Genomic DNA, 22,939 nt, shown 5'->3' with positions numbered 1-22,939 from the left:
CTGACTATTTAGCTTTAGCTAGAGTAAGCTAAGGGCCTTGAGACCCAGCTGCAAGGTTACTGAAAGATGAGCTATGGGAAAAAGATAAGGGAGCTGGCAGCAGAAAAGAAGAATAACAGGATAATGATATAGCCAGCAGAAGTTCTGTGAGAACAGGATTTGTGGCCAAGATATAGCCACCTGCAAGATATCGTTATATAAACGAGGGCTCTATATAAAGCGAGTGTGAATTGTTAACAGACCACTTCACTTTAACCATATTGGTGACTACGTGTTGTCCTTAAGCCTCTGCAGATTTTCTACAGGGTTGGCTTCTTCCATGGCTGCCTTCCCATCATACCAGTAGGTCCCATCCTACCAGACAATGTTCCCACAGCTGGGACCTCCTCCTCCACTTGCTGTGACCATCGCCTTTCCACTGGAGCCATCGTAATTATCATTAATTTTAATTCATTATAAGTATTACTCTATTACATCATTTTTCATTGCAACCCTTGGGGATTCATTCCTTCTCCCCTTCCCCCTCCAAGGGGCTTTCCAATGATTAAAAACTTTCTAAACTGCAAGGCTTGTCCAAAGGAGTGTAAGCTTTGGGAATGATCACCTGGCACCCCCTTCATCACTTCCAGGGGTTACACATTTTATCAGAGAATCATCAAAGAATTTTATCACAGAATCAAATGAGGAGGGACTATTGTCAAGGCCTTGGAGTGATCAGTCAAGGAGGGAATGGTTTCAGATTTGAAGAGGGGTGATTGACTTGAGATAGGAGGAAGAAATTCTTTGCTCTGAGGGAGATGAGACACTGGATGAGGTTGCCCAGAGAATCTCTGGCTGCCCCATCCCTGCAACTGGTCAAGTCCAGGTTGGATTGGGCTTAAAGCATCCTGGTCAAGCGGCAGATGTCCCTGCCCATGCAGGGGGTTGGAGCTAGATGATCTTTCAGGTCCCCTCAAACCCAAACCGTTCTGTGATTTGTGGATCTACATGAACACAGAAAGTGAAGGTTAGTGTCTGTGTAAAATACCCCCATGAGTCTCAAAAAGGGGATTTGTTGTTGAAAGAAAAGGGTTAACAGCCACAAAAGTTATTCCAGGTTTAAAAACCTGAAGGGCTGGTATAATGGGGGTGGGGAGGAGGGAATGGGAGGACAGACTTCCTGACCTGATCACAAAACAAAGACCTCAGGAGCCTGGAGATAAGAAGCTATGTAATCAGAGCTTTCAGGTGTAAATCAGGAGGACAATGACCAAGGCAGCCTTTACTGCCCTGAAGGTTCTTCTTTGTCTTTGGTCTGCATAGCAAACCCTAAAGTGTTTTCCAAAGGCCTCATGCTTTGGGGAAATGTTTCCTGGCACCTTTTCTGGGCAGATCTTAATAAACCAAATATCTCTGCTCTGGATGGGGATTTGTTTTTGAATCAAAAGACAACTGACAGAAGCCTGACTGCAGGCTGCTTGAGGCATCCTGTCTCATGACCCATGGTGTCACAGAGGTTTCAGGATAGCTCATGAAGCATCCTTCCTGACAGGCAATGAGCAGTAATGCTCCTCTGAAGAGCTGTGCCAGATCCTGGAGTCTAAAGCCAGGCAGAAACACTTGTACCCCACGCTCCCCAAGCTCCCTGGAAGCAGGACTGAGCAGCCACCAGAAACTCTGCCTGAACAGAACCAGGGGTGTTTGGGGAGAAAAGCCTCAGAATCAGCTCCTCAAACACCCAGAGCTTTTGCCAGCTGTGCTACTCGAGCATTTCAAGGACACCCAATCCAAACACAGCTCTCACAGCAGCCACAGTGTCTCTGCCATCAACATCTTCAAGCAGGGGAAAGGAACTGCTCTGAGAGCTGCAGGGCAGAGGAGAGGAGCAGCTGAGAGCAGTCCCTGGGGGGGAGAGCAGTGCTGGAGCAGAGACACCTTCCCCTCTGGGGAAAGGAGAGAGGAGAAGGGAGAGAGACTGAGGGGCTGGAAACTCAACTGCACAGCTGGCATGGAACAGCACTGCTGGAAAGAAAAAGAATGAAATCTAGACACAGAAAGACAAAAGCCATCTCACCTTCCTGCCCCTTGCCCCAGCCAGGCTCACCTCACTCAAATGTGACTTTTTCTAAGATTTTACGTGTTTCAGTAAATAACTGACATCACTCTGGTGCAGGGTGCTCCTCCATGGCCTGCAGATCCACATATGCCCCTCCGTGCTCCTCCATGGGCTGCAAAGGACAGCTGCCCTCTCCCCACAGCCTGCAGGGGAACTTCTGTTCTGGCCCTTCCTTCATTCACTGACCTTGGTGTCTTGTGGAGGGCTGGGAGCAGGCTTCCACCTCCTTCTCCATGGACATCTTGGGCATTTTCTGCCACAGACAGTCCATGGTTACCCAGGGCAGCTGCTGACTCCTGAGCGAGGTGCTCTCCCAGATATGGGCACTCCAGGTGTCCACACCCCTACTATACCCCCATGGTCACCATGGAGACCCCCATGACAATGGTGTCCAGGCACCAGACCCTGCATCAAAAAGCCCTCGTGGTGGCTGTGGAGACTCCGAGGCCTGGAATTGTCTGGGTCTGTTTCACAGAACAATGGAATCATGGAATGGGTTTGCTGGGAAAGGTAAAAGATGATCTAGTTCCTACTCCCTGCATGCATGAGTAGGGACACCTCCCACCCAACTGAAGCCAACCCTCACTTCTTAATCCCATCCACAGCATCAGCCTCAGTCAGCAGTAGTGTCTCTTGGAGCTGTTTGAGGACGAGCTTCCCATGCTCCTCCTAAAGTATGATCCTACATACCATTCCCATGACCCTCCACATCATTCTGAACCACAGAATACCTCAGGCTGGAAGAGACCCCTGAGCATCTCCTTGTCTAAGTGCCCTGCTCAGGGCAGGATGAGCCAGATGAGGTTGCTCAAGGGCTTCCGCAGCATGGCTTCATCCACACAGGGATAAAAGTGCCTTTTTTCCCACCCCACAGGAGGATTATAAAGGCAGGAAACAGTGTTGGCACAAGTGTTTGAAAGTGAGGCACCATCACTGCTTGCCAGGAGGACTTTGGATCACTGATGGCACTGTGACCCTCACCATCTTGTGAACTTCCCACCCACCACATAACCCACCAGTCTGTCTACAACAGGACAATGGTAGAGCATGGCAAAGAGCTTGCTAAAGGCCAGGTGCACCCCATGCCTTTCTATCCCCTGCCCACTCTGCTTCAGCAATCCCCTCTTTGTCCTTCACCTGCCTGGAGCAGGCTGGACCCCATCACTGTCCCAGGGACTGGGGTCATAGAATCATAGAATCCTAAAATGTTAGGGGTTGGAAGGGACCTCTAGAGATCATCCAGTCCAAAGTCTCTGCCAAAGCAGGATAACCCGGGGCAGGTCACACAGGAACACACCCAGGTATGTGTTGAAAGTCTCCAGAGAAGAAGACTCTAAAACTTCTCTGGGCAGCCTGTTCCAGTGCTCCCACAACCTCACAGTCAAGAAGTTTCTCCTCATGTTTAGATAGAAACTGCTGCGTTGTAGCTTAAACCCATTTTTCCACTGAAAAGAGATTGGCCCCTTCCTTTTGACACCCATCCCTCTGCTATTTATAGACATTGCTAAGATTCCCTCCTCAGCCTTTTCTCAAAGCTAAACAGCTCCAACTCTCTTTGTTATTCTTCATATGAGAGATGTTCACATCCCTTAATAATCCATGCTCTCCCTGGTACTCTCTCCAGTAGATCCCTCTCTCTCTTGAACAACTGGATGCAGTATTCCAGCTGTGGTCTCACCAGGTCAGAGTAGAGGGTTAGGAACACTTGACACACTTTTTTGCTGGATTTGCTGGACACACTTATACACCTGACTCTGTTCATCGGCTGTGCTGGTCAAGCTGGGAGGCAGACCCAGCTGATGGTGCTCACGGCCACTGATCACCTCCCACACAATCTCTTGGGTGCCCATGGAGAGCAAGTGTGGAAGAAGAGCTGAGCTGAGGAGATCCCCTGTGATGATGGAAGGGCTGTTCTGGAGGCCAGCTCTGTCACAGCAGTGCCTGTGCCCTGTCCCTGCCTGTGGGCACAGGATTGTCACACCGCAGGGCTGTGACTAAGCTGCCAGAGCACTCAGGCCTTACCCAAGGGTGCAGAAGGAGACTGTGGAGGTGGAAAGTGGACAGCTTGGAAAAGATCAAGCGCTGGTGCTCCCGGGCAGTGCCCTTGTGCCAGGACTCTTTCCCCTCCACCGCTGCACACAGGCACTGCCCTGCAGCTCCAGAGAGGGTCTCAAAGGAAGGGCCTCAGGTAAAAAAGTCACTGGAAGGTTCTTTATTCTGCTTAAATACACACAGAGAGAGCACAGTTCCTCACTGACACACCTCTCTAGGTAAAAAAAAATAAAATACAGAGACACATAATGAGAAAGGTGTCCTGGTTTGGGCCAGGATAAAGGTGATTTCTTGTCTTGTACTTTTGCTTTTAGCTAAATCTCTTGTAAGTAGTTGCACTTGCTGAAATTAACAGCAAGTTTCTCAGTCTGTGCTTCTAGGACTGATAACACTCGATGTTTATAGTTACTGCTAGAGACTGGTATGCAGAGCCAAGGACACTGCTCAGCTCTGAGGAAAACTTTTACCCTCCAGAAGGAAGAAAGAGGTCCCACCTGCAGCCCTCCCTTGGGGAGGAACAGACAAGATAGATGCCAGAATTGACCAAACAGAGTATTTCATCCCATATACGTCACACTCAGTGTAAATTTGAGGCATCATGAGGGCCAAGCCATGCTTCCAGCTTCCGGCTGCCTGCTCTTCCTGCCTTTCCTGCTTCCCTTCCTTCACCCGGCATCCTGGAAGGACTCTGTCCATTCGTCTGCCTGTGGTCCTGATCCGTGCCAGCCCATATCTGTGTGTTCCTGCCTCCAGTTCCTGACTACTGCCGACTCCAGGAGTCCAGCCTGGACTTTCCCGGGGCTGCCCTGCAGCCTCGGTGGTAACGTGAGAGTTATTGGGGGGAAAGGGGGGAGGAATGTGGTATCCATTTTCCTGTATATTTGTATATATTAAGTAATTTTTTCCTATTTATCATTACTGTTTCATTAAAGTTGTGTAGTTTAGTTTCCAATCCATCAGTCTCTCTCTCTTATTCTCTCTCCTTTCTTATCAGAGAAGAGAGAGAGATTAATAGAGAGCATCTGTTACTTGGTTTAATTGCCGGGCCAGTGTTAAACCGTGACAAAAGGGCACACTGCTATTTGGGGAATAATTTGAAAGGGAAAAGAGAAAAATCTAAATCATATAACCCACATCGACAACCAAACCAAATAAAAAAAACCCTGAAGACTAGTTGGGTTTGTTAAGAGTTATGTTAGAAGAGAATTGTAGATTTAATCAACCATTTTAATACTTTTGAAAAATCATCCAGACATCCAGTTTCTTCAGGGCATTTTTGAGCTCCTGGTTCCTCATGCTGTAGATGAGGGAGTTAACTGCTGGAGGAACCACCGAGTACAGAAAAGATAGCACCATGTTCAGGGATGGGGAGGAGATGGAGGGGGGCTTCAGGAAGGCAAAGATGCTAGTGCTGATGAACAGGGAGACAACGGCCAGGTGAGGGAGGCACGTAGAAAAGTCTTTGTGCTGTCCCTGCTCAGAGGGGATCCTCAGAACAGCCCTGAAAATCTCCACATATAACACCACTAAGAAAGCAAAACAGCCAAAACTTGTTAAACAAGTTATTATAATAAGCCAAATTTCCCTGAGGTAGGAGTTTGAGCAGGAGAGCTTGAGGATCTGGGGGATTTCACAGAAGAAGTAGTCCAGGGCATTGCCCTAGCAGAGGGGCAGGGAAAATGTATTGGCTGTGTGCAGCAGAGCAGTGAGAAACCCAGGGCCCCAGGCAGCTGCTGCCATGTGGACACAAGCTCTGCTGCCCAGGAGGGTCCCGTAGTGCAGGGGTTTGCAGATGGCCATGTAGCAGTCGTAGGACATGATGGTCAGGAGAGAAAACTCTGCTTGAATGAAAAACAAAAAGAAGAAGAGCTGTGCAGCACATCCCTTGGAGGAGATGTCCGTGTTGTCCCAGAGGGAATTGGCCATGGCTTTGGGTAGAGTGGTGGAGATGGATCCCAGGTCGAGGAGGGAGAGGTTGAGGAGGAAGAAGTACATGGGGGTGTGGAGGTGGTAGTCACAGGCGATGGTGGTGATGATGAGGCCGTCGCCCAGGAGGGCAGCCAGGTAGATGCCCAGGAAGAGCCAGAAGTGAAAGAGCTGCAGCTTCCACCTGTCTGCAAATGCCAGGAGGAGGAACTGTCTGATGGAGCTGCTGTTGGACATCTGATGCCTCTGGGCATAGTGCACTGTCAGAGAAAGAAAATGTTAAATAAGTAATGTGAGAATTTTCTTGGCAGATCCATTCAATTGCTGACAGAAAACCCCAAAGCACCTTGCTCCATACGGGACTAATTTTGGCAAGTCCCATTCATTAGCAGAGGTTGGTTCTGGCTGATGGTTTCATATGGACAAAGCACTGCACTCTTGGATCTGCAGGTGTCAGTCATGCCCTACAGAAATTGGTAAAAAGGAACACGGAAGGAATTTGGATTAAATCCATTCTAGACATTCACAAACATTGCAGAATTTTTGCCCTCAATGTACCATCCTGCAGAGCATACCAGAAGGGAAAGTTTTCATTTTTTCTCTTCGACTTACCCCATAAATAATGACAAGTATTTTTAAGGCAGATATGCCTGAGATATCTACTGGTCTCTATTGGAAATCTGGAGGTAAAGTGTCAGTTTCGTAGAGCAGTGAGGACATGTGGTCTCTCCATCAATTCTGCTCTCATTTGTTTCCTTCTGGAGGGCAGCCTGCAGCTCAAGAGGAACCCCCAAAGAAAGAGACACTGTTAGTGGTTTTGTCACATCAAAGCAGTACTAAACGAAAAGGGTCATCTGCATTCTCAGTACCAAGGAAGCAGGGTGGCAAAAGGCATTTTCAAGAAGGTTTGGGTTTTTATTTCAGCTCTCCTCATCTCTCCTGTGGAATGTTCTTGGATGTCTCAATCCCTCAGCATTTCTGCTGCACTCAGGGAGAACAGAGCAAGGCAAGAGGATTGCCTGTGGCTGCATTCAGAGGAGAGGGAGCTGGTCTGATGAAGGGAGGGTCAGGTCCTCCCCAGCCTCTTAGAGGGCATTGCCAAGAGCTCAAGAGGGCAGAGAGAAGATTGCCATCTCCTTGCCATGGACACATCTGCTGCCTGGAGCTGCCCCAGCCAGGAGCTGGTTCCTTGGCCCCATCTCCCTTCCTGCCCCTACTCACAGAGTCCAGCCGAAGCCATGGGTGCCCAGCTCTGCCCTGCAGCCACTCGGGGGGTGCAGGGGCTAAAGAACAGGGCACACACCCCCTGAGGACAATGGAAAGGGGAGACTGAGCTAAGCTGAGCTGCTGGGGGGTGGTGGGTGGAGGCACTGCCTGAGGTTCCCATTCCCGCTCCAGGTGATGCTTGAGGAGTCTCAGTCCCTGATCTCGCCTGCACAGCTGAGTTTCCATCCCCCCAAGCTGAGCCAGAGCCAAGTGGAAGCAGAGCCTAAAGAGAGCCCAGAGTGGAGCAGGAAAGCCCTGCCCTGAAGGGACTCCTGAAAAGTCCCCTCAGAAATATTCTGGGCATCAGCTGGAGCTCTGAGCAGCCCTGAGCAATTCATCCCTCTCTCACCAGCACCAGGACCCTGCCCTGTGCTCCCTGTCTCCTGCCAGCCACAGCTTCTGCCAGCACCAAGGAGCTCCCCGGGCAGGGTGAGAGCTGCCCCTGGCAGGCAGGCAGCAGAGTCCCTGCCCCTGCACACAGCCCCTGGGCTGCAGGACCCTGCTCTGAAGGACAGCCCTGGGCACCCCTGCCTGCACACAAACCCTCAGCCCCTGCAGCCATCCCCAGCAGAAGGCAGCTCCATGCCCTCTCCCTCTGACACTGCTCCAGGACAGCCCTGCTCTGCCAAAACTTTTCCTCCTGCCCACCAAAATCCTCCACAAGGATCCCAGCAGCTGTGGCACAGGCTGCCAGCTGGAGAAGGAAGACCCCCTCCAGGAAGCCCAGCTTCACTGCCCTGCAGCCAGAGACTAACCATGGCAGAGCCTGTGAAGATTTCTCCCCCAGGCAGCTCTCAGCTCTCCTCCCAGCCCAGGCTGCCTTTCTCCTCTCTCTCCCTCCTCTGCCCTGGACTGCTGCCTGCAGGCAGTGCCCTCAGCCCTGCTGCACTCTGCAGAGGAGCTGCTCCTGCCCAGAGCTCTCTCTCTGCAGCACTCTCTGCTTGCCAGCAGCTCTCTCAGTCTCAGGAACCCGGCCCAGCAGCACAGGACCAGTGCCAGACTTTGCCACTTGCTCAGCTCTCTCGGGGCTCCCTCCAGCTCTCCCTGGGGCTCCCCAGGAACCCAATGTGATACACACTGAAGTCATCGCTCATGTCCCCTCCCTCCCTCCTTTCCAGCACAGCCAGTTGCCCTCTAGAGACACAACCTCTTCTTCTCCCACTCTCACATTTTGACACCCAGGCAATGCCAGGGGGAATCTCCTTTCCCTCCTCTTCCTCTGCAAGACACGGGTGACACTGGAGGTGCCAAGGGTGGTCCAACCTCAGTCAGGGCAGCTGATCAATTGAGTGGCCAAGCACAGCCCTGTGGGGCTACAGGAAAAGTCAGGGCATTCCAGCACAACCACCTGCTGCTGGCACAACAGCACAGGACTGTCACATCCCATGGCCTGACCTAGACAACTTCCAAAGGAGATTCCATGTCCCAGGCCAGAGTTTCCTTTTGAGGGAAAAGTTACCCTTGGAGGGTAAACAAGGAGTGACAGCCTCCTGACACCATCCAAATACCCTTGATCAGATTAAAATGAAATGACACTCAAGGTCTTTTTCTCTACAGTCAAAATATCAGTTCTGTTCCTCTAACAAAGTTTATTTTTGAGCAAGTTTCAGGGAACAAAAATCACTGAAAGGTATGTATGAATATATATATTAAAAGCACAAAAGTAGATACTTCAATGTTCAGGCTGTGCAATCACAAGGGCTGATTGCTTGGATCACAAAAACTATATACTGTAATGGCATCTCAACAATCCAACCCCCTCACCCCTTGAGTCCAAATATCACAAGGCATGATGATATCATAAGGCAATATCATAAGGCAATGATATCACGATGGCTACAAGCTAAGCATCTTCACTCCAGCTTCTTCATTTCAGGCAGTGGTGATATGTGTGATAGGCAGAGTCCTTGTTCTTCAAGCAGTGTCACCTCCAAAGCTAAGGGTTCTGTAGCAACATCCTTAGGACCTGGTGTAGCTGTGAATTTAGTTCTCCAAAAGCATTTCTAATTCAATTATACAAAAGGTGCATTTTACAAACTGATATGTTTTAGGATAGGGCACTCCAAATTAGAGAATTATCGGTGGCATTATATGCAGTACAGTTATATCTGTACAATTATCACAAACTTCATAACAGTAGAGCATAACAAAACAAAATAAGAATTAAAAATTTACACAATATAAAATTAGAAATACAGAAAATCCCAATTTTGAAAATATTTATCTCTATCGTCTAATTGAAATGGTTAATTACAACATTTAATTTTAATTCCACCATTAGTTACTTTAATGATTAATTTTTTTATTTTCTTTCTGGTGGGAAATCACCTTTAAAATTTGTCCGTATGAGAGGACAAGAGGGCATGGCCTGAAGTTGCACCAGAGGAATTTTAGATTAGATCTGAGGAAGAATTTTTTACTGAGAGAGTGTGGCTTGGTCTTGGAACAGTCTACCCAGGAAGGTGGTAGAATCAACATCCCTGGAAGGATTTAAAAACCGTGTAGTAGAGATGATCCTGCTCTGTTGCTGTCAGCATTGTCCTGCAGTCTGCTGCCTCCCCCTTCTACTGCTCTCTCAGCTGCATTCCCAGCCTGCTGTGCAGGAAAAGTGTCCAGGATCCCATCTTGCCACATCCCTTTAGGAGGGTGTCATAATTGTAAATACTTTTTTATTTTTTCCTTATTTGGAAAAAAAATCCTTCATGATGCTGAAACAAATATTAAATCCCAAATTTAAAATGGGACACAAAGTGGTTCCTGAGCTGACTCCATTTTCTTGTTCCAGAAGAAGCTGAAGAAAGCATCGTTGGTGTGATGGAGCTTGGAAAATGAGGTCAACTTGACCCTCCATACTTGGCGATGGCTGTGATGGGTTGAGTAATGATAGATGAAATCTAATTTCCAGTAAAATCTCATCTTGCACTGAGTGTACCTTTTATGTTTTTCATTGGTATGGAGGCGTTGATGGTTCTTCAAATGGGAACGCTGACGGAAGCTCTTTCCACAGTCGGGACAGTTGTAGGGACGTTCACCCGTATGGATCCGTAGGTGTTGGGTGAGATTCCCTCTGGCTGTGAAGCCCTTCCCACACTGGGACACCTGTAGGGTTTTTCCTCAGTGTGGACATGTTGGTGATTAATCCAAGAGGTGCTACTGTTGAAGGCTTTCCCACAATGAGTGCAGGGATACAAGTTCTCTCCTGTATGGATGCGGTGATGTTTTGATAAATTGGAACTCTGGGAAAACTCCTTCCCACACTCCAGACACTTATAGGATTTCTCTCCTGTATGGATGCAGTGATGCTCTGATAAACTAGAACTCTGGGTAAACCCCTTCCCACACTCAGAACATTTAAAGGGTTTTTCACCGGTATGGATGCGTTGATGCTGGATAACGGCTGATCTCCATCGAAAACCTTTCCCGCAGTCAGAGCAGGTGTAGGACATGGTGCCTGTGTGATGGTGTCACCATTGGACCAGATCCAAGCTGTTGCTAAACCGTCTCCTGCAGTAAGGACATCTCTGGGGTCTCTCACCCCAATGGATTTTCTGATGGTGGAGATGGGATGAGCAGATCCTTAACCTCTTACCACGTTCATCGATGATGTCAATTTTTTCTCCTGGATGGATTTAGTGATGTTTCACCAATGTCACACTTCGACCAAATGCTGTCTGATCTTTGGGTCACCCAGAGATGTTTTTGCCCAGATGGAGTAACCACATGTCTGTGGAAGAAGGCATAGTGCAGCGAAAAAGTAGGGGCGGGCTTTTTCTGTGGTTGATGGCAGACAAAAACTACATCAAACCTACTGTGGGTGAAAATCAAGTGTGAGGTGGAAGAAGTCATTTACCCGTAGAGTTGGACACCTACTGATCATCCTTTACTACATCTTTAGAAGCTATACTGGCACCTAAAACCCAAGGAGGGGCATTGGGTGGGGCAGGGGGTGCTGGGGTTTTGAGCCACTCCTTGCTTGAGCTGGGATCACCCCATTGCACTTACACTCCAAGAGTTGATTTAGGGCTCTCCTATTTCTGTCAACAATCCCTGGCCTGATTAAGGGGTCACTGCATCCCACCCAAACACTAGACTACAAGTTTGGGTCCCTCATTATGGTACCAAATCCCACCATGACCTGGATGTTCCCCCATCACACCCACATGCAGGATGAGCTGTCATCCACTGGGATGAGTTGGGGTCTCCTGAGATGTTTTGGGAGCCCCTGATTGTGGCTCCTTAGCCCTGGGTTTATTAAGTCCCCTGGAAGGATTCCTGAGTTGCCATTGTTAACCCTGGCTCCAGTTTGATTTGAGGATCCCCAGTTGCAGCCCCCAAACCCTCGGGATGATTTGGGATGACCCTGTCACAGCTCTGCTCAACAGAATATTTTGGGCTCCTGCCAAATTACTTGGAGAGAGATAAAATCACAGGTCTGTCACCCTCCAGATGAGTTGGAGGGTCGACAATCCCACCACCCTCACCCCAGGGATAAGGTTAATTCCCCCCTCTCATCCATGCCCCTCCCACCCCATCTTGTGCTGCTCACCCCCAGTTTGGGCAGTACTGGGATAACCACCCCCCTCCCTGACCTGGGGGTGAGGTTGGAAGTTGGTAGGGGGGGGTGACCTGGCGGGGATGGGCACATCAGGCTTGTGTCCTGAGGGGGTTGGGGACATCAGGCTTGTGGCATGGGCAGGGGACACATCACAGCTGGGTGGTGCTGACCCAACCTCAACACAAAGCCCGCAGGCCCTGGAGATAAGAGGCTGTTAATTCACTGCTTTCAGGTGTAAACTCAGGGGGACAATGACTAACCCAGGTCAGGGTTACTGCCCTGAAGGTTCTTCTTTCTCCTTCATTTCCATTTCACACTTCGCTTGTTTCTGCTCATAGAACACAATTCATTCTTAAATATTTATTTCTGTTCAGAGCACCTCGAGTTCTGGGTGGCTGCAGAGTCCATCTCTGATAGAATAAGAGAGATCAGAGGCATTAGGTTGTGGTGTCAGGACTGGAAATGTGGCAGCTTCCACAAGCTTCTCACAGGAGCCATCCCTGTAGCCTCCCCTGCTTCCAAAAGAACACTGCACTATACCAGGGCAGTTTAAAACTTGAATACTGAGTTTATAGATTAGATATTAGGACAAAACTCCTAGGGCTGTAAGGCACAGGAATATTTTGTCCAGAGGAGCTGCGGATGCCCTCTCCCTGGAAGTGATCAGGGCCAGGTTGGAGGGGGCCTGGATCAATCTGATCTAGTGGGAGGTGTTCCCTCCCATGCAATTAAATGATCTTTAAGGTCCCTTCAAACCATTCTATGATTCTATTATTGTTTAACTGATTTCTCTGTCCCATTTGGAATGGCAGTGCTCAAAAACATCACTACCCTTGCTCAAAGAGTCAGGGGCTTTTTGTTAGCAGGCGTCCCTCTAGCCTATGGGTCGTTATTTCAGTACAGTAATAGTTCATTAACATGTTAATACAATTAATATAATTACTGAGTGTTTTTCTACCCAGAGCATTCAAAGCTGTGACCAAGATAAGTTGTGGGTAAGCTGTGGGGAGTGCTCCTTCCCATCACTGCCATCTCTCTTGCAGGTATCTTACAGGTCTGTCTCAAGGCCAAGCTGTTGCCTACTTGGGATGTTTTTTCCCAAGAATTAGAACTTGGTTTTGTCTACTTCTCACTTGTTCACTGCTATGTGAGCCCTATTATTCTTATGTCTCTCTCTCTTTCTTTCTTATCTGATTTTCCCCCCAGATCTTTATTTCTTTCCATTACTAAATGCCATCAGGGCTGTGCAGTCTGTGCTCCCCTCTCCAGTGGCTCCTGCTGCCCTGTCACTTGTATGGGGGGGGATCCTCGTCTCCCCTCCGTCCCCCTGGTACTGGGCTGGCCTAGCTCTGCCTGCTGCCCAGAGGTGCCTGGCTCTCCTGTCCCTGAGCTGGGTTCCCCTGGCTGCCAGGCTGGGCTTGGCTCTCCCCTGCATTCTGGCAGAGCTCTCCTCCCTCCCAACATGGGCCCAGCTCTCCCTGCTCCTGGGCTGGGCTCTCCATGCTCCCAGGCTGGGTTCGGCTCTTCCCGCTCCTGCCTCAGCTCCAGGCCTCCCCGCACCCTACTGCAGCTCTCCCTGCTCCCCAAAGGGGTCACTGTAGCAGACGAACCTTTCTTGGGGCACAGCGCTTCAAAGTCAAACAGGTGTTCTTGCCAAGGTGCACAAACAGTACTACGATCTTGCTGCCTTTAGACTTGGGTAGCCTTGTTTGGGGCTTCTGATCCAGACTCAGCTAACCTCCTCCTCGGTCTGTTGGAGAGTGAGCTGTGCATACATTCGGACCTCAAATTTAATTGGTTGCCCAATCCTACTCATGCACAGCTGAGGTAAGCCCTAATTGGGCACAGGTGGGCTTAACACAAGCTCACACCTCCCACGTCGTAATTAGTAACACCTGATTGCCTCATTTCACTACAGGCCACCTTTCCCCGCTCCTTGGCCAGGCCAAGCCCAAGGGTGGCCAGGTACAGGCTGAGTTGCTGCCCCATGTCCTACAGCAGCCCGGCCGCCCGCGGCCGGTACCAGAGCTCCCTGCCAGGGTCCAGCCCGGCGCGGCACCAGGGACTGTGGTCCAGCTGCTGGCAGCTGAAGTCCCAGCGCTGGCCCACTTTGCCACCAGCCCTGCCAATCTCCCAGGCCTCCATGGCCATCCTCACACAAGCAGGGACACACAGGGACACCCTGAGGGCTGGACGCAGGGCAGGGCAGTGGAGAGGAGCCAGGGAGCCAGCGCTGGCTCTGCTTCCCCTTGCCTGTTCTGATGCACAACGCTTTCTGGGGGGGCAGGGGTCCCAACGTTCCAAACCTCCCACCCCTCCTGGGACCCCCATCATCCCTTGGGGCCCCCTCAGGGCCCTGCTTGGGCTTCCCCCAGCATCTCAGATCCTTTCAACATTCCCACGTGCAAAAGTGCCACAGCAGCACCTGCCAAAGGGGGGTGTGGGGACTGTGTGGAGAAAGGGGAAAGGGTGTGCAAGGCCTTGGGTGTGCAAGGCCCAAGGGGCGTGCAAGGGCCAAGGGGTGTGCAAGGGGGTGCACACAAAGCCCCCTGCAAAGGCCACGTCTGCAGCAGGGCAGGGATGTGCAAGGCTTTGCCATTGCAGAGAGGTGCGCAGAGGCCCTGTGTGCAAAGCCAAGAGGCAGTGCACAGCTCAGGTGTGCACAGCTGCACACCAGGGCCACGTGTGCCAGAGATGAGGCGTGCAAGACGCACGCAGCTGCAATCAAAGGCCCGATGTGTGCCGGGGTGTGCAGGGACTGCCTGTGCCTGCCAGGGCTCTGCAAGGTTGCTCACCACTCTTCACCTGGGAGCTGCTGAAGGAGTGCTCCTTGATGTCCTTCAGCTGCTGCCTCAGCTGCACAGCTCAGGCAGTGCCACAGCATGGCTCTTGCCCTTTTGCAGGTGGAGGACTTCAGCCCCAAGGCCCCCACCTTGGTGCTGCCCATGGTCTTCATCTGCTCCAGCTGACAGTGCTTCTGCTCAATGAAGATCTGCTGTGGGGATGGGAGGGGTGATGTGGGGCTTCAGCGACAGCTCTGCTCCAGGCTTTGCTGGGCTCTGGGCCAGGAGAGAGTCCGGGCAGGGCTGGGAGTTCCTCCCATGCAGGCACTGAGCCCAGCAGGAGGATGGAGATGCTCTGGCAGAAAGATTCAGCCTCAACTGAGGACACCCATGGTTTTCTCTGCCAGGGTTTCACTTGCCAGCCCAGAACAGCTCCCTCCAGGCTCTCCCACCTCCCCTCTCCTTTCTCCCAGCACAGCCCAGTTGCTGCTGGCCCCACACCACTGCCCAGCCCAGGCTGCTCTGGGCAGTCCCACCACAGCCCCAGCCCCTCTGAAAGGCACAGCAGCTCCTGAGGGGCAGAGAGAGCTCAGAGCCCCAGATGGGTGACCATGCATGGCAAAAGGAGCAGGAGGCACCCTGTGTCCCCTTATCTCCTCTCCAGGAGATCCGCAGAGGTCTGCAGCCCCTCAGGGCCATCCCCTCTCCCCAGCCCAGCACAACAGCCCTGGCCCTTGTGCTCCTCAAGAGCTCTGACTGATCCAGGCACAGAGCAGTCTTCCCAGACCTTCTGCAGTCAGGGAGGGGTTCTCATTTCCCATTCATTCCTGATACACAGAGCAGGGATCTAAACCAAAAATCTTTCTGCAGGTTCATTTTTTTGACATAAATCCAGTGTAGGGTCTCCATTTACAGAAAGTTTCTGTTTTGGAGATAAAAAATGCAGATAAAGTTAAGTGGGAGGGATGAATAATGACATTACTTTCCCTTACCGTTCATTTTTGTTGCACTTAGGAGGGATCTAAGAGAAAAATAAAGTATTGAAGGTTCTTTTACTTAATACAAAACGCTATCCCATTAACATAAATATCTGTATCAGACAAGATGGGTGTAAAACAAAGAGGGGCTGAATACCACCCTGTCGCGATCCGCATATTATTTTATATATTAATTATGAGGAAAATTCAGCCACTGACTCAGAGATGACGCTTGAATTGACAAGTAACCAAATTGCTGGATTTAAAATTAGTTACAAAAGTTTATTTCTAAATAGGGAAAGCCGGTTTTACTAGCAACAAGGCCTTTTGTATAAAGTAATCACCTTAATCGATGGTCGTTAAGAGTAACAAAGGGAGAATCAAAAGAGAGAAAATATCACCGTCCGCGCAGGGCCAGGGATTCGGGCTGGAGGGTTGCTCCTGGTTCTTCGGGCTGGGGGCTGCTCCTGGTTTTTTCGCCGTTGAGTCGCTGCTATGCCTTTTCGTAGCTGGAAATCGGGGTGACAAGCTGAGGAGACGTCGAGCCGAAGAAGCCCACCTTTCCCGTCTTTTCCTAGGGTTATTTATCCCCCAAAAGAAAGGGGGGTCCCTTCATTCAAGATGGCCCTGATACATACAAATCTCCAGGCTTCCTGGGATGAGTCATTTCTTATCTTTGTCTCCTGGAACCCTGCTAGGTTTGGGCGACCAGGTGTCTGTCAGGCATTCCTTGAGGTAAACATATGATAATTACCCTTTCTTTAAGAAGAACACGATACGAGGTGGAAAATGGAACAAAACCAAAAATATGAAAAGACTTTACAATTTATGGCATACACGTGCAGCCATTTGGAGATAAAGGAAGCATTTCATGCCTCCTGAAAAATATCAGTCATCAGCTTCCTCAGAGAAGCCTTGAGCGCCTGGTTCCTCATGCTGTAGATGAGGGAGTTAACTGCTGGAGGAACCACCGATACACAAAATGACACCACCAGGACCAGGGATGGGAACGAGATGGAGGGGGGCTGCAGAACACAACTATAGGACACAACTATGAAAACAAAACACACAAATGATAAACAGGCAGTGACCACAAGAAGCCCAAGTTCCCTGAGGTAGCAGTGTGAGCAGGAGAGCTTGAGGATCTGGGGGATTTCACAGAAGAAGTAGTCCAGGGCATTGCCCTGGCAGAGGGGCAGGGAAAATGTATTGGCTGTGTGCAGCAAAGCATGGACAAACCCAGGGCCCCAGGCAGCTGCTGCCATGTGGACACAAGCTCTGCTGCCCAGGAGGGTCCTGTAGTGCAGGGGTTTGCAGATGGCCACGTAGCAGTCGTAGGACATGATGGTCAGGAGAGAAAACTCTGCTGAAATTAAGAAGGCAAAGAGAAAGAGCTGTGCAGCACATCCCTTGCAGGAGATGTCCCTGTTGTCCCAGAGGGAATTGGCCATGGCTTTGGGCAGAGTGGTGGAGATGGATCCCAGGTCGAGGAGGGAGAGGTTGAGGAGGAAGAAGTACATGGGGATGTGGAGGTGGTGGTCACAGGCGATGGTGGTGATGATGAGGCCGTCGCCCAGGAGGGCAGCCAGGTAGATGCCCAGGAAGAGCCAGAAGTGCAAGAGCTGCAGCTTCCACCTGTCTGCAAATGCCAGGAGGAGGAACTGGCTGATGGAGCTGCTGTTGGACATCTGCTGATTTTAAAAGGCATGGAGAACTGTTTGACAAGGAAACACAAATTCTCTTATATATGAGAACCATTTCTCATACACCACATGCGCTTATCTAGTTCTTCCTTGAAGCCCATGGCTGAAGCCCTGTTTTTTTTTTTTTTTTTTCTGGCTGTGTAAGGAGGAACAGTGACTCTGTTCACTGGCTGCCAAGTAGTCAGCCCAGCTCTGCAACAAGGGCTTCATGGGAATCGTGGGGACAGGGACCAATCCTAGAGAAGAAATTTTTCTTATGAAATCATTGGTGATGCCAAAGCCATGCAGCTTCTCTGCTCCCCACATAAAGGGAAAGTTAGAGAATTTTTGTGTTTTTTAGCTCCCCCCATATACTCTGTGGAGTGTTCTTGGTTATCAAAAACCCTCAGCATTGCTGCAGCACTCAGGCAGAACAGAGTGAGCAAAGAGCATTGCCTGCAGCTGCATGCAGAGAAGGGGGAGCTGGTCTCTGTCTCTCCCTGCTGAGAGCAGAGGGACCCAGCTCAGACCACTCAGTGTCTGACCCTTTATCAAGGTCTCAGCACCCCGTTTCCAAGCCAGGACACACGAGGCTCATTGTGCCCCCTGGAAGGCAGCTCCCAGCTTGGACAGACACCCCAAGGAGACAGCCCAGGGATGGAATGAGGGCATCTGATGAAGGGAGGTCAGCTCCCTGCCCAGCCTCACTCAGACTGCACTGCCCAGAGCTTCCCAGGGCAGAGCACAGCTGGACACCTCCTTGCCTGAAACCATCTGCATGGGAGGAGGCACAAGAGCTGTGCCTGCAGCTGAAACTCCAGGTCCCAGCCTGATATCAACAGCAAGAGCAGCTGAAGGGGGCATGGAGAGAGTCAGAGGAAAGGCACTCAGGAAAGCCTTTCCCTCCCCCAGCCCTGCACAACCCCTCCCAGATGGTGATAATGCCTGGCAGGTGTTGGGAAACGGCAAGGAAAACTCGTGCAACCAATATGGTTGATAAACAAGCTGTTTCTTTATTGCGCAGTAACTTTTTCTTATATAGTGCTTTTGTGACCACACCCCTGTCACCAAACATCAACATAACATTTTATTGGACACCCGGTGTGTTTACCTGTAGCACAGAGAATCCCTGGTGCAGGTAGCACAGGATTGTGGGCCGATCTCATTGGCCCCTCAAACATGCGGTTGGGCACGGCAAAGTGGTCACACCCCCTACCTTTCGGGAACATTCAAGAGCATTCTACGACATATCCCCCCTTTTCTTTTTGCACAAGCCCATGTTTGGTTAAACACTTTTGCAGTGCTAATTCTCAAACAAACATAATATAAACAACAAAACATGCAAAACCTAAGAATACACGCAATATCATAATGCCCTTTTGAAACAGTCTAAAACTACTCGGTTAACAAATTAAAAAAAAATGGTTAACAGGTTATCAACCGGATTTTGTTTCCCTTAATCAAGTATAAATGGACTTCGCATTCATGGCATGTCTCCGTTTCACACAAACACTCATACACACGCACTCTCAAACAGAGCTCTGTTCAATATTAGGAAGGTCTGGCGTCCACTAGTGCAGAGAGCCAAAGGAGGGATAGGAGAGGCTTATCCGACGGAATCTTTGTCGGGGGGCCCCTATAATCGTCTCCAAGTCCCACTGACTCACAGCACGATGGAGTCCTAGTTCCTTCATAGTTGCCAAATTAAAATGCAATAGAAACCTAGGATTGCAACATTCAATCACTACACTCATAACGGGCGTTTTTTTTTGGGGGGGGGGTTTTTTTTGGTGATATATCCCGGAGTCTCTGAGGGTCTCATGACTTCTCAATATACTTCTTGTGTAACTGTTCACAATCTTTGGTGCTTAGTATTGGTCCATGTCCTTGTTCCTCAAGCCATTTTCCAACAAACCTTTTATCTTTTTGTACAATCATGATATTGGCAGCTTTGGCAAATAGCTTCTTAAGTATTGCTAACATACAACTAAGGCACACAAAAATTATCAATATGATGCAAAGTACAAGCACACCAGTCTTACATAAACTTTGAAGCCATCCAGTGAGGCCAAACCAATTGACTAATTCATCTATACCAAAGAATCCTGCATCTTGCTTGATATTTTGAGTATGTTCTACTAGCTGTTGTATCTCCTTATGTATTGATTTAGAATGATCACTCAAATTCATACAGCACATACCATCAAAATCTTCGCAACCATGGCCATGAGCTAAAAGCAGAAAATCAATGGCAGCTCTATTTTCTAATACTGAATGTTGTACAGAAGATAAATCATCAGCTAGTTCAGATAAAACCTTGCTGGTATCACTAGCATGCTTTACTACCCAACAACTCAGTTTCTCCAAGTTTCAATGTGCACGAGCGGCAGCTGCTCCTGGCAAGAAGACAGAAGTAACAATCACCTGCCATTTGGACCAGAGGTTAACATCATCATCACATTCTTGCGTTAATGTTTGAGCCAGGCTTCGCTTTCACCACACACGATGGGTACTGTTCGGATGTGTGTGAGGCATGGCTAAACTCAATTGACCAATGGTGCAAGGCCCTCCAATGGGACGGGAAGGTACACCTGACCATGCCCGATCTCCACAAATTAAAAAATACCCTGCTGGTAATTTCCTAGGAAGCTGCGTCCCACGCAATGGGTTAGCAGCACCATGGAGGGTGTAGTTGCACCATTGACTAAAATTGCCAATTGGGAAAACGTTGGTAGTAGCGCATTGTCTTCCCATACCTTCTGTGCAATCAACGGGTGAGCTACTCATCCAAAAACAATAAGTAGCATTTAGAGAGTCTATAAAGCTTGATTATTGGGGATCGGGCCCAACAGGCAAACGATCATCCCAAGTGTCATAATCACTTAAACACGCAACTAAGCTGGTCTTGGTAGGACATAAACTCTTAGTGTGAAATTGCACTTGTGTGCTATTCATAGCTGCTTGAAACATTGGCCAAGTTTCTTCAAAGGTTGGTACACCAACTAAACATGTAATAAAGGGTGATTGGGGGGTCGCTAGACTGGCACAAAAGGAAGTAGTGTTAAGCTGATGCGCAAGGGTAACCCAGATATTCTGTCGAGGGTCAAAGTTCGGGAAAGCAAAGCAATCAAAACTTAAAATGACAGTTAAACCTATGATGAAGCCAACACGGCAGTTTTTGTTTTCGAACATGCTGAGCACTTAATACGGCCGTCTCTGCTCTAGAGCTTATGCTTTCAAATTCGGCAGGGCGGGTGTCGGCTTGTTGGGCTATTGTCCCATGAACATACGCTGGCGCTAACTTTTGATCCCCAAATATGCACATATAATTCAAAACAAATAGAGTCTTTGCTAATCACTCCTGCGGGTCTTGCAAATCTGTAAATTTCATCAGATAATCCTTTAATGTTTGATTTGCCCTCTCTACTATAGCTTGACCTGTTGGTGAATGGGGAATGCCTGTGATATGCTGAATTCCCCACTGTTGAAAAAACCGAGCTAGCTTGCCACTAATATATGCCGGTCCGTTGTCTGTCTTTATCCGCTCCGGCACACCCATGGCAGCGAAACAAAGGGTGAGATGCCGTATCACTTTTCATAGGGTTGATCTCTCTGTTGGATGGCAGCCCACACCTGGCGAAATAAGTCATTTAGTCGCCGGTTTGCAACGTCTTAGAGATGAGTGTCTTCAATTCGCTGTACAACTCCTAAACCATATAAGGAATCTGAGACAACATTGAGATGTACATTCATCCAGCGTGAGAGGGCGTAAATGATGCCTGCTAACTCAAGAGTCTGTAGGGTATCATCCTCTCATGCGGACAGGAGTTCATGGCACCATTGCTCTTTGTCTTGCCACGTCACTGCGGCTAGTCGTGAGCGTTTTCCTGCATCGGTAAAGACCGTTAGTGCATCTTGAAGGGGTTCCACTGTAGGGGAACAACATAAGGAGTCTGCTAATCACCAAGGAGTGGGTGTGAGCCACTACACCTGTGCCCAGTTGAGGCAGGGCCCCACGGAGCATGCGCGAGGCCGTGGACCAATAAATAGTGAGTCTCACATCCACCAGGGAGCTCACTCCCGAACACTGTATTACCTTCATTGCGCCACTAGCGCTCATCACCTCCAAGGTGAGGCTCTCTGTGGAGTCTCGAACCCGGGGCCTTCGGCATTGCAGTACTGGGTCTTAACCAGCTGCGCCACGAGAGCCTCACCTTAGAGGTGATGAGCGCTAGTGGCGCAATGAAGGTAATACAGTGTTCGGGAGTGAGCTCCCTGGTGGATGTGAGACTCACTATTTATTGGTCCACGGCCTCGCGCATGCTCCGTGGGGCCCTGCCTCAACTGGGCACAGGTGTAGTGGCTCACACCCACTCCTTGGTGATTAGCAGACTCCTTATGTTGTTCCCCTACATTCCACAGATCGTTTTGGAACAGAAATCCATTCGTTGGGGAAACAGCTCAGAAATATACAGGTTGTGAGCAATCCTGACTTACTTCAGCTTAGGCTACAGTGGGTTAATGGTTATTGAGGCCTAGTTACAGGTTTTCTAAAAATGAGCTAATGGGAAAGAGATAACTTAATTGGCAACAGAAGAGGAAAATAATTATGTGAGAAGAGTGGTTCCGTGAGAATGGAATGTGTAATTGGAATACAAAGCCACCTGCATGATATGATTGTGTAAACAAGGCTTCTCTATATAAGTGAGTGCAAGTTGTTAATAAACGATTTCATACGATCATATTGATGTGCACATGGAATCCTTAAGCCGCTGCAGACTTTTTTCCCACAGCCATTCATGCAAGGGCATCCAGTCTAACGCAGTAGACCGCAATGGGGAAAGATCAATGGTTTGCACAGTTTCTAGGAGGCTTGACTGTAGGGCTGGAGAGTGCTGCAAATACCAGTCCAACTCTCCTTGTTTCATTGGGAGATAGGTTGTGCTGGGTTCATCTCCAATAATTTGTATAATACAGGTTCGGCCTTTACAAATTAGAAGGGACTATACCTCAGTCTTTGTCTGGATTGTAGTTTTTGGCTGTAGTGGTCCGAAGATCCATTCTAACACACGAATATCAGAAGACCCAGTCTCCCTCTTTTTCTTTTTGGACTGCGTGAGAGTGTCAAGTAAATGTTGCTTACCCGTAAGTGTGGGAAAAAAGTCTGCGGAGGCTTAAGGATTCCATGTACACATCAATATGATCGTATGAAATCCTTTATTAATAATTTGCACTCACTTATATAGAGAAGCCTTGTTTACACAATCATATCATGCAGGTGGCTTTCTATTCCAATTACACATTCCATTCTTACGGAACCACTCTTCTCACATAATTATTTTTCTCTTCTGCTGCCTATTAGTTATCTCTTTCCCATTAGCTCATTTTTAGAAACCTGTAACTAGGCCTCAATAACCATTAACCCACTGTAGCCTAAGCTGAAGTAAGTTAGGATTGCTCACAATCTGTATATTTCTTAACTGTTTCCCCAACACGTAAGAATGGTTAAGTCTATGGATAAGTTCACGTCACGGCGATTCACGGAGCGCTGAAAAATTGCCAGGCCAGTTTCAGTTACTATAATGTCAGGACTGCTCACATGT

General features: G+C 49.2%; 1 protein-coding gene and 1 pseudogene across 1 annotated transcript; both read right to left on the bottom strand.

Moving 5' to 3' along the window:
* Positions 1-5,374: 5,374 nt before the first annotated feature.
* Positions 5,375-6,310, bottom strand: LOC103527231 (annotated as a pseudogene).
* Positions 6,311-13,886: 7,576 nt separating this feature from the next.
* On the bottom strand, positions 13,887-17,342 carry LOC103528745 (olfactory receptor 14C36). The gene is made up of 3 exons (XM_008494120.2): positions 16,746-17,342; positions 14,690-14,889; positions 13,887-14,046 (listed from the first exon to the last, which is right to left on the bottom strand). Exons 1-3 carry the CDS (start codon positions 17,340-17,342, stop codon positions 13,887-13,889), a joined length of 957 nt encoding a protein of 318 aa, XP_008492342.2.
* Between the last annotated feature and the right edge of the window lie 5,597 nt (positions 17,343-22,939).

Source organism: Calypte anna, chromosome W (genome assembly GCF_003957555.1).
Source record: "Calypte anna isolate BGI_N300 chromosome W, bCalAnn1_v1.p, whole genome shotgun sequence".
Lineage (NCBI taxonomy): Eukaryota > Metazoa > Chordata > Aves > Apodiformes > Trochilidae > Calypte > Calypte anna.
The sequence above is the reverse complement of the archived record's forward strand: the minus strand, read 5'-3'. Positions and strand labels throughout refer to the sequence as shown.

Bases quoted from the DNA above. Each gene is read 5' to 3' on its own strand.
- LOC103528745 (XM_008494120.2), bottom strand. From the start codon at position 17,342: ATGTCCAACAGCAGCTCCATCAGCCAGTTCCTCCTCCTGGCATTTGCA. The intron at 14,890-16,745 runs GTCACTGCCTGT...CCATCCCCACAG, and splicing joins GGGAACTTGGGCTTCTTGTG to CAGATCTTCATTGAGCAGAA. The intron at 14,047-14,689 runs GTGAGCAACCTT...TGCTTGTGTGAG, and splicing joins CAGCTCCCAGGTGAAGAGTG to GATGGCCATGGAGGCCTGGG.